Genomic DNA, 12,554 nt, shown 5'->3' with positions numbered 1-12,554 from the left:
AGTCCCTCCCTAGATAACATATTACGTAATTTATAGAACTTAAATATTATTTTTCGGATTTGGATGGTTACATAATTAGCATTTACTATCACGCAAACAAAAGATTCACAGCCAACCGGATTTTTTAATAATAATATCAACAGCCAAACGTAATACTGGAGCAACTAATTGCAGTGCACCCCACATATAGGATTGATTTGGTTATTGAAAAATAAAATTCTTTGATAGGGAAATGACATGACATAGCGTACAGCGTGTAGAATTTGTAAAACATAAAAATAACTATATTTAGCAGCAGCAGTGAAGCAATTGAGTTGTGAAGTGAAACAGTGAAGTTGTTTCAGTTCTGCGGCGCCTTTAATAATAATATTAATAATAATAATAGAAATAGTAATAGTAATAATATTAATAATAATAATAATGATGATGATAATGATAATAATAAAAATCAGAAATCATAGGACACATAATTGCTGGATGCACAACCTTAGCTTCAACAGAATACCTTAGAAGGCACGATAACATAGCTAAAGTAATACACCAGGAAATAGCCCAAAGAATTGGTGTTTTGATGGAGATGCCTCCTTATTATGCCTACACGGCAGAACCTGTTACTGAAAGTGAAACCAACAAAATATACTGGAACAGAACCACACCATGGAAGACAAACTCAACAAAATTACGTACCTGATAGATATTGCTGTACCGGCTGCCCATATCGTCCTGGGAACACAGGTTGAGAAAGTCGGAAAATACGTGCCAATCGGCGTCGAAGTGAAAACAATCTGGAACCAAGAGAAAGTGGTTATTCTGGGGGCAACTGATGACGAAGACTACACTGGAGCCTTCAAACGTTGCAACTACCACCGAAACTGTACCCTAAGCTTCAGAAGGCATCCATACTGGGAACATGCCACATTACTCGGAGGGTCTTGAATGTCAATTCCTGAAAACAAAACAGATTTAACATCACTAATTTATGTGGGCACTTGCTGAAAGCCTTGTCCAAAGTACTTACCTGTGGAAATGGAAAAAATCAATAATAATAATAATAAAAAAATAATAATAATCATCGTCATCATCATCATCATAATAATAAAATATTTAAACATTTTGAAAAATGATGTGAGTGAAGAATGAATGAATTAATTTTCGAAAAATATTTGAATATAACAAATGTCTCCCTGCTTGAACAAGCTGTCGATAACGGATCCGGAAAACGTTTTTCAAAAAAGCTTCCCGCCGGAACGCGCTCGGTTTTTGGGTTTACGAGCGACCGGACGACTTTCCGCGCAGGGACCTTTCAACAAGTGGGTTTTCCTTTTTGATCCCGCCGTTCATTCACAAGCGGTTCAGTTCTCTGCTCACGGTTCCGGAAAACGAGCCGGAAAAGCGGTTCGCGCACGGAAAAACTTCCGGAAAATATTGGACCGCGACCGCACGATAATGCAGTGGAAATTCGGGAGAAAAATGCATTTCGGATAGAAAGGTCGGTTTAGGAACTATCCACAAAGTTGAAAAAAAGCAAACCTTTTTAGAATAATTTAATTTAAGAATAAATTAATACATTGGTTAGACCTAAAAACGGTTTTATTTTGAGATAAATAATAATCTTTATCTTGAATCATGCCATTTTGTCCTAAATAAAAATCAGATTACAAAAAATGATTATTTCTATTTATTCTTTTCTAAATTTAAAAATACTTTCACTTATATTATATTATATATTATATATATTATCAATTTTTGCATATTTCACACGAGTGGAACATTGTTTTCAAATCTACTTCATACGAAAGAAAAAGTGAACGTCATGTAAAACTTGACCAGCCTCGCAGGCCATTTTCGTACTTTCTGAGCATGTTCAAAAATAACACGAAACAGTTTTCGGTTACACTCAAACTAATAAAAAGTCTAATCCTATTAGTAGTGGTAACAGATCTAAAGTGCGACGTTGCCGATACCATTTTTCTCTAAACTTGTGGAAGTTTGGGTCGACATTATAACCGCTTGTGACTTGGAATTTCCAACTTCTAACTGTATACTGGCAAGTCCTTTCGGGCAGAAAACTTTGGGGCTTTGTCAAATTTAATCTCATTACGAATGGAAATTTAATTTAGGCGACATCAGTGAGACGTGTAATATGGGTCTGATCAAATAGGGTCCAAAAGCATTATTAGTGCTTTCGGTTAAGCAAAGGGTTTATTAAGCGATCATAACGGTCGATTATGTTCATTATCATGCAAATGCAAAAAAAAATCCTTTTTGAGAGAAGTTATAGTTTTCAATTTTAAAATATATTTCTCCCAAGCGCTCCCACTTGTACTGTCTTATTTTTTCCTGTATGAATTTCCTGAATTTTTCTTATATTTTTGTATTTGTATAATATTGTACTTTATGCCGGTTCAAAAGTATTATTAGGACTTTTATTATATTATTTTTCCTTTTTGAATTTTTTGATTTTTTTTTGTATTTGAAATTCTATATATATATATATATATATATATATATATATATACATATATATATATATATATATATATATATATATATATATATATATATATATATATATATATATATATATATATATATATATATATATATATATATATATATATATATATATATATATATATATATATATGATGACACTATACTCCGGGATATCATCACACACAGTGTTCGAAGTGTTTTCGGAGCGCGAGCATTGAAGATGCCAAGTGAGATTTTGGCGAAACGTCTGCAGGATTCCAGTCGGATGCAGGATTTGCAGGATTCCAGTCGGATGCAGGATTCCAGTCGGAGTTCAACGAGCGAACGGATGATATCCCGGAGTATAGTGTCATCACATTTTTCCATCCGTGAATCAATACGTGAGAATATATATATATATATATATATATATATATATATATATATATATATATATATATATATATATATATATATATATATATATATATATATATATATATATATATATATATATATATATATATATATATATATATATATATATATATATATATATATATATATATATATATATATATATATATATATATATATATATATATATATATATATATATATATATATATATATATATATATATATATATATATATATATATATATATATATATATATATATATATATATATATATATATATATATAGAAGCATTGGACTATCTGAGGGTTCAAAAGCATTATTAGGACTTTGGGTTAAGCAAAGGGTTTACTAAGCGATCATGACAGTGGAACATGTCCATGATCATATTATTAAACTTAAAATAGTTTTTCTCCAATCAAATGCAGAAAAATATTTCCTTTTCGAGAGAAGTTGTAGTTTACCATTTTAAAATATCTTTTTCTCAAGCACTTGTGTTTGCACTAATTTTTTAGTTTTTTCATTTTTGCATTTCCTTATATTTTTTTTATATTTTATAATTTTTCTAGTAGTGTACATACGAAAACTTTGTACTTCATGCTTCATACTTCATATATTTCATATGATTTTTTAAATTTAGTAGATTTTTCTTTTATTTCACAATTTTTACAATTTTGCAATGAATGAATTGCGAAAATACTCGTTTATATTTATTTTAACAAAATTTAAGAAAAATTTAATAACGCTGATTTCTGCACGATAGTTTACAATGTGACATTTTCGAAAACTTATTTAACCATTTAATATATATTTTGTAAGGTGGATACCGCAAAACACTACAATTTTCTGCGATATCAGCCTACCTCATATTTACCAAGGTAAATGTGAATAGAATATTGAGCGCTTCCATTAGGAGAAAATTAGTTTTCTAATTTTCAAACTACTTCATTAGGCCGGCAATGATTCATATATTACCCGAAGTTGTAATGAACTAATACGTAAAACATTAGGTTACTATGGCTCCATCGATTGCCTCCAATTTAGTTTCAATATTGATTGAATAATTAAGTGACTGCGTAGGAAAAATTCCAGAATGCTTTTCTATAGTTCAAAAGAAATCGATTTTCACTTGTAATTTCCCTTTTGAATTGCTTCACGTTGACAAGTTATAATTGAAACTCTTGTAGATTTGATTGCTCAAAACGTCCAGGAATAACTTTTACTACCGTGCAACTTCATAGGCGTCTCAATCACAATTGCGATCGTATTTACGACAACACAAAAGCTACCGAACTGAAATTCCAGATTCACATTTGTGTGCGGTGACCTGAATATGACGAAGACATTAAAATTTAACTTTACGATTCGGATCGATACCTTGAAGCAGGAGAAAACGTTTTTTTTTTTCCAATTCCATTTTGCTTTTATTTTGGTCGCCATCATTTATGCATCGCAAAATGCAAAAATCTCTTAAAAGAATTAAATTTATACTTTGACCTCCGATTCAGTCGCTATCCGTTTCTTTTCGATCAAATTGACTTGTACTTGTAGCGAACTCTGTGACGCAAAAATTCTTTTTCTCATCAGCAGGTCATGGCGGCACGGAGACGAACATTACCGAGCAACATCCTACCTGCCTGCGCCTCTATTAAAGCAACATTATGAGGACCGCGAAGCACCGTACCTCCTATTCTCCCCGGTAGATAGCAGTGCGATGAATACTACCGAATGCGAGTGGGAATTCGAGTTCCGCAACTATACAGTTTCGGACGTGAACTGTACGTCATCGGCACCAAATCGGACTTCGTTCTTCGAGGTGACCGCGAATCCGAACGTTCCGGTCATATTGGTGTACTCGGCGTTGTTCGTAACGGCCGCCATTGGAAATTTGACAGTCTTTATATCGTTGTTCAGGTCGCGTCACAGGAAGTCGAGGGTGTCCCTTATGATCCGGAACCTTGCCGTCGCCGATCTCATAGTCACCTTCGTTATGATCCCCATCGAGGTAAGCGTCCAAATTAATTTATTTGCGAACATGGTGGAAAATTATATCTCAAATGCGACTAAAAGATTCGAAAACATCATGTCAACAATAACAATTACTCAATCCAAGGAGCTGTCAAATTAAATTCAATATGGCGTCCGGAACAAAGTAAATAACATTTCTTTATAAGGAAAACTGATTGTTTTTTGGCAAAAGATCGAATTTTGTGATTGTTGAAAGTGTTTATGTGTACGTTTTTGGAAAAGATAAGAATTAACCTACTGGAAAATCTACTCAAACGGGTTTAACGTTGACTCTAAAATTGAAACAGCTTAGTTTTGCAGTCAAACAAATTGAAGACTTGGAACAAAGAGGAATGGAAAACCGCCATATGCTTTAATGGAAATATTATACTGGCTTTGAATATGACGTGGTGCATTACGAGTGTAGTCTGTCTTAATGTTCGATAAAACTTTAACTATGTTAAAGGCAGGGGGTGGGCCACGTTTATTTCTTTCTTTCTGATATATTTCTTGTGTTGACCATTGGTGACAGTGACAGCCTCTGTGGAACAAAGCTTCACAGACCATAGAGACAAATTTAAAATCAGGATTTAGAGCCAAAGGACTGTACCCAATGATTATCGATAAGGAAGATTCCTGGATGGTTGCCTGAAAACTTGGAAGAAACTGAACGAGTTCTCGATTTATTATTGGTAGAGTTTTTCAAAGAAATGAGGGGAACAGGTGAAGCGTCAAAAAAGACAGAAGTTTTAAGCTGACAAACAGATGACTATTGAAGATGAAACGATTCCCAGTGAGTAAATCAAAAACGAAGTAGAATCTCAACCCCAGCCATCAGAAATGCTAATAAAAAAAGGCACAGGCAAAGCCAAGAAACTCAATGTCCTGTTGGTATAACAAAAGATATTTAAGACGTTTTATTTTTGTAATGACCAGTATAAAGTGCCCCAAATTTTTCAGAAAAAAATATCTGGAGCAAAAAAAAAACAAAAAATTTAATCTTAGTTGCAATAATATATTATAAGGTTTTCTTATCCAAATTTACCGTAAAACTAAAGTAAATGGCACTTTTATAGGAACAAATGGCTCAGTCTTTCAATCATTCTTTGGGTAAACCTAGCAACATAACAACGTCTATTAAAAATTATTTAAAACTTTACCGAATTAAATTTAGGAATAATAAAATTTAAAACAAATCCGTCCCTTAGGATTTCTTTGGAAAAAAACAAGGAACAATGACCACCGTAGGAACATAGTTGCCAACAGCGTTACAGCAAACTATAATTGACATTGTCTCACCTTTTTCGCTAGAAGTGACGGAATTTACTACTTTTTTACCTTTAGTAGCAATAACTTTATCAGGATTATTGTTCATTTGAACTCCAGTTTCGTCAGTATTATAAATTCGATCAGGTTTATCGATCAAATCATTTTCAGTTAGTACTTTTAGCAACAATTCAAACCTTTTGTTTACTTCATCTCGATTTAATCCTTGTCGTTCAAGAAATGATATGAGCCAGTGCTGGCCAGCCATACGTGTCTCTTTGTTAAAAGAATTTTCCAATCCCAGTTTCTCGGAAAATTCAAAAGCGACTCTTCTTACATCCTGTCGTATTGTGGGAAATCCTGCCTTTTCTAATTTTTGCATGTGCGCTACGAGACGTTTCTCGCTGTCAAAGTTCAGTGTGGGACGTTTTTCTGAAAAAGAAGAAATTAATAGGTACAGAAAAAAAACTGAAGATTCAAAAGGGACAAGTATGAAAAAACAAACTAAGAAGACGGTGCCTAAATTGAATTTGATTAGGGCAATTTATTCCTCTGTTACTTACCCAAAGTAAGTTTTTCACGGCTTTTTTTAGCATATCGCCTCCTCAAAGTTCGAGATGGAATACCATAACGACGAGATATTTCATTTGCACCGACTTGGCCTTGATCCATTTCCCCAAAAGCTTTGCCAAGGGCTTCTTCAGACCAAGCAGCATTTTGTCTAAAATAAAAAATGAAATTAGGTGATACGCTGAATTATTTTTTACAAGTACGACATGTAAAGGTATAAACAGCTCATAAACAAACTGGAATGTCAATTTTCCTACTAAGTTGCATATTAACTAGATAAGTTATTTAAAAAAATCCTACCTATAGCCTAAGTAGCTGTGAATAAGTCATAGAGGATATATGCCTCTAAGGGCGTCTATACTCAGTCAATAGTGGAGCCTCTATCCTTTTTAGTAGGGATAGACGCCCCAGCAAATAAATAAAAATACTTAAATTATTTCGTAATTTTATAAACACACCATAAATATAAATGATACATACTATTTAAATAACAATACACACTTACCTTCGAAAACGAAAGTTCTGAACACGTCAAAATGTCACTGTCACAAGAATCACGCAAGCGCGGTAAAATTTGGCAACGTTTCTTTAACTCAAGCGGCGACACGTGCAGTCCTGTCAAAACGCGTGCGCAGACTGTGCTGTGCGGTGCGGGGCGAGGTTTGTCCGAGGAACTTGGTACTAGAGCGTGAACTTGGTTTTAAATTCTCTTTTTTTAAGGTGCGGCGTCTATCCCACTTTTATCCTAAGGAAGTTGCCTTTATATAATTGATAATTTTAGTTGCACGCACACAATATGGAATATGGTGATGCTTTACTTACATTTACAATATTTAATTCAAAAATAAATGGAGACATTGTGGTTCAGAGGTGTCTAGGACTTAGATTTATGCTGGAAATGTCAACCCTAATAGAAAGCTTTTCATATAATATAGCTCGTTTTCCAATCCCCGTTTCGTCTGAAGTGAACCGGAAAACTTTTCAATTCGGTCGCTAATCTCTCGCGAGCGTATTTTCCAATGCGTTGTCCCAGAACCGGAAGACTGAAGTTTCACACTTACCGGTTTAAATCGTTTAAGGCCATATTGTGCTCGCTGGAAATAAAATCAAACGGGTATACGGTTCGAATTGTTGCAAAATAATCTGCTTAACTCTCGGAACCGGCGAACAAAGCTTTTCGCTTTTTTTATACAGATAGTTTATACAGAGCATATAAAACGTACTGCTTTTGTTGAAGCCACCTAAGCCGAAAAAAAATGACATTAGTGGCAGATGCAGAAGTTACAATTATTGAGAAAAGATAAAAACGAAAAGTGCTTAAAAGAATGTTCGTCTTTCACAAATTTACGCTTCATTTGTTGTTCGTATAATGGTATAAAATCAGTTTCATATAAAAGAGACCTAGTTTTTTGAGACTCCCATTCTTAGATATTCTTATCAATAGAAAATTGGTACCGGTACAGAAAACCTATTCACAGACCGATACCTTCAAGCATTGTCACATCACCATCCGACGCAACATCATCCACTCTCTTTGAGCCGTAAAACTATCGCAACGAGAGTCAATGAAACCAGAAAACATTCTATATCTGCTCTCCTTTCTGATCATTTCCACATTACAGATATTAAGCGTTCCATCCCAAAATACGTTTCACCACAACCTCCCAAAGAGTCTGAAATCAGCCCCATACTTGCCACTGTCGCCCTTGCTTACATTCAAAATATTACTGACCACATTTCAAAAGTGATACCAGGAGTTTACAGCATTCCATGCAAACTAGGTAAAGAGCATAAAAGAGCGTTAAGACTACTACAAATAAACTCATCAGCAGATATTAAATTTTATTCGATAAAACTAATACATGTAATCAATTCATCTAGCAAGAATCTATAGGCAACCAAATAATGTTAACCGCGATTCAGGGCTTTACCTTTCACTAATGTGAGAATCAGTCATCCCAGATAACGTTGTTGCTCCTCCTCTAGCTCCGCCCCCCCCCCCCTCAAACAATACAAACAAATCCAGAAGATTTGTAAATAGTAGCGTTTCTTTGAAAAATCTAATTTGCTCTCATTTTTTGCAAATATAAGGGGTAAGGGGTAATAAAATACACTATTTTTGTATCAGAATAACGTATTCTATCGAATACCTGTAAAATCTACAGCGTGTTTCATTTAAAAAATATTATTCAGGTTGAGATATCAGTGTTTTGTAAAACAGAAAAGTTGCTGCCAACAATGCGAAGTTTATATTCTGTTAAAATAACACCTAGAGTGTTAAAATTACTCTACAGCTTTCTGGGATAGACCACAATTGAAAAAATCCCCCCCACCCCCCTCCCACACAACGATAATCCGGACCCGCACGTTTCGAACTTTCGCCTGTGAATTTGCGCAATTTTCACTAATTTATATTTGCGGCTCAACGTCACGTCCACGGCCGTTCAAACACGCACGTGGTTTTTGACTTTGTCGGGCGCCACTTTGAGGCCCGGAGCCCCCTTTTTGATCGATGACAAAGTTGTTTCTTCCAGTGATTTCATTAATTCGCCTCCCTCGCGGGAATCATTTATCGTTATATTTTTAGAAGCAATCAATCTGTCGCGATCGCGTGAAACGCCTTAGGCCCGGCCCACACGAACACGCCGACAAAAAAGAAAAAAGATAACCTAATTTTCTCGACGTGCTCGACCACAATTCGCCACAATTTTGATTACAATCGACGAGAGCTCTCCGCGAGCTGTGATTTCGAGCGTCAATGGTCGTTATCAGTAGTCATAACAGAAGAGGTTTCGGTTATTTTGTGCGATATATTCAGAGAATTTTGAGAAGAAATTGTTTTCAGAGCGTGCGCCTTATGTTAATACGGTTCCGGCTGTATATATAATATGTTTTATGACAGTTGAGACGCTTTTCTAAATCTAAGTTTAATATATGGATATATGCACGAGGTGTGTTCAAAAACTAAGGTGACTTTTAAGTGTTATCAAAAAGTATTTGTTTATTCATTAAAATTAATGTTGTCCCCTTCAAAACTATCCCCCCCCCCACAGAAATAATATTATAATATGCCAACATTTTTTCCCACCCTCTAAGCACTTCTGGTAAGCATTTTCTTATATAGCCTTGTTCGTTCGTTCCAAACCTATTTCCTTTCTTGGGTTTCTTGAGTTTTGGTAACAGGAAAAAATCGCAGGGGGCCATATCCGCTGAATATGGTGGCTGAAACATGATTGTGGTTTTGTTCTTATCCAAAAAGCTAGCATTATCGTGATGCAAAATCCGTGAATGGTTTTGCCACACTTCTAGACGTTTTCTTTGTATTGCTCCTCGCCAACGGCGCCTCGCTCCAAAGTAATAATCTTTATTGACTGTAAGACTTTGTGGTGAGAACTCTTCGTCACCAGTTATGACCTTTTTGAGCATATTAGAATCATCATTCACGTCGTTTAACACCTCTTGAGCGATGCTGCTTCGACTGTCCTTTTGGAACAAATTGTGCTTCTACACGTTTCATGTCCAAAACTTCGGAAAAAATTGCATGACACAAGCCAATAGAGATGGCCACGTCTTCAATCACTTCTCTAATAGCGATTCGACGATTCGTCAACACCATCTGTTTCACTTCAACGCTTTCATCAGTTATTTTATTTTGGAACAGCTTGTACCAGTTGTAAACATTTTTTTTTTGCTCAAAGTAGATTCACGATATGCCGTTTTCAACATTTCAAAAGTTTTGCAACACTCTATTCCATTTTTTGCCCAAAATTTTATGCAAATTCTTTGTTCCACACTTTTTTCACAGCAGAAAATCGCCGAGTACGCAAAACGTCTAACGCTTCTGTTTCGCAATAAAAAAAGTAAAGGTGCAAACTGACAGAAACTGTGAAAATATATTAGGGACACGTGTACCAACATAGCAACAAAAATATCAAAGATCGAACACATCTCGTATACCAGATTTTTTTATGTAGACTGCTAACCAATCGTTTGAACATGAAATCCTGTCTCGTGAACTCTGTAACCAGGCGTGCCCATCAAAACCTGGTCGGTTTGCATACTTCTGTTAGATCCACACGCAGCACCCAGATATTTCATGTTCCTTGTCACCCAACAAAAAAATGGCCTATTACCTAAGAAAAGGAGTTCGTGCGACAGCTTAATCAAAAGACACTGTAACGCTTTCATTTCATTTCACCTCATTTAACCTGTTTTGCTTACGATTAGTATTAGTCTAACCTTTCTTTCCCTTGTAGATTATTTAGTTTACCTATTCGTATTTATTTTAGCATGTATAATATTGGACACTTTCGGCCATCAATAAATAAATAAATCGTTGACAAAGCTAAGCTTACCCATTTAATGCCACTTAATTTCTTCCTTTTCCAAAAATTAAAGATTTTGTGGAGCCCAAGTTAAGAATATGATTTTAGAATAACTGTTCCATTCGAGATAATTTTCAACTAAGGATATTATTTGCTTTCTATTGACCAGATACGACGAAACCAGAGTAATCAAAAAAGTGGTTGTTTTATATTAGGTATTCGTTTCTGAACTGAGAGGTTGTAAATACCTACTAATGCTGCTAGTATTAAATACTAATAGTAAGAATAGTAACTGAATATTTGCAACTTATTAATTGTTTGATTTTTCGTCCCATTTAATTTATTCTTATTTCCAAAAAGTAAAGATTGTGTGGGGCCTAGGTAAAGAATGTGGCTGTCGCTCCTAAAGCTAAACACTAATAAATCGCTCACCCATTCTCGATTCACAGTTCCGGTTCCGAGAACATGTTACCACTAAACTAAGGATTGCCTATGCTAATTTGAAATTAATTTATGGTAATAGACATGGTCTATGTCAGCGAAATCGTACGCTGTTGTGTGAATCACTTGTTTTGCCAATCGTTACCGTGTCCAGAAGGGTTAGAAATCATTACCAAGGCTAATATATGGATTAAGGAGAAGAGATCACATATTGCTCCGTTGGGTTGGTTCAACATTTACCTTAAATGCAATTTTATATTTTAAAAACGTAAAGTAAAAAAAAAACGTTCAGTTTTTTATGAAAATCACTTTTTACCTGACTGGACGAGGAAGAGCAAATAGTGCACTACTCTTTCATCTTTACCAACTCATATCTGGTAGCAGAAACATTCGGAGGAGTCAGAATTTAAAAAAAAGTTTGTCTTTTGCGATTTGGAGGTTTTTTCTTTTATCTTGGAATCAAATCGAGTAGCAGTACTTGTATCTAAACGATCGGATAGCAAGTAAAAGAAAACAAAGTCCCACTGTTTAGTAGGATGATCAGTCGGAAAATTTATCTAATAATAACTGCAGGGCTTTCACGTCTGTTTCACTATTGTAGCGAGAATTCTCATAGCGCTTATAAGCAATGGGGGCCCTTCTAATGAATTTATGAGGTACTTAAACCTTTCAACATTTGAAAGATTTACGTTATTGTGAATCATAGAATTGACAATGTCGATGTCAATTGCACAATGAACCATCAATTTTTTCAATTCTAATTTAGGCATTTCGAAGTGACTTCGAAGTCAGGTATGTAGTGAAACCTATTAAGTCCGCGGCATTGTTTTTATTCCGCGCTCCCTGAATTAACCTAATCGACCCTAGTTCCCTTTCCATTGCTCCTCTCTTCGAAGAAGGTTCAACTAGCAATTTGGTAGCTTATTTAATATTTATTTTGGGTTTTGTTGTAAACTATAGATTGTTCAGTAGTTTTCAGAATTTGATAAATAATCCCTTTTTGCGTTGCAATTCTTAGGTAGCCAGCCATTATTGATATATCGACAGTAAC

The 12,554-nt window shown here is 34.8% G+C and overlaps 1 protein-coding gene across 1 annotated transcript in view; it reads left to right on the top strand.

Annotated features, from left to right (window-relative positions):
- Positions 1-657: 657 nt before the first annotated feature.
- Positions 658-12,554, top strand: part of LOC132702632 (isotocin receptor-like) — an 84,913-nt gene continuing 73,016 nt past the window's right edge. Inside the window, exons 1-3 of the mRNA XM_060671400.1 lie at positions 658-929; positions 1,349-1,489; positions 4,485-4,899. Of these exons, the coding sequence (XP_060527383.1) occupies positions 658-929; positions 1,349-1,489; positions 4,485-4,899 (828 nt within the window). The remainder of the gene's footprint in view (positions 930-1,348; positions 1,490-4,484; positions 4,900-12,554) is intronic.

The sequence above is a fragment of the Cylas formicarius genome, unplaced genomic scaffold (genome assembly GCF_029955315.1).
Source record: "Cylas formicarius isolate icCylForm1 unplaced genomic scaffold, icCylForm1.1 PGA_scaffold_5__7_contigs__length_24384050, whole genome shotgun sequence".
NCBI classification, from domain to species: Eukaryota; Metazoa; Arthropoda; class Insecta; order Coleoptera; family Brentidae; genus Cylas; species Cylas formicarius.
The sequence above is the reverse complement of the archived record's forward strand: the minus strand, read 5'-3'. Positions and strand labels throughout refer to the sequence as shown.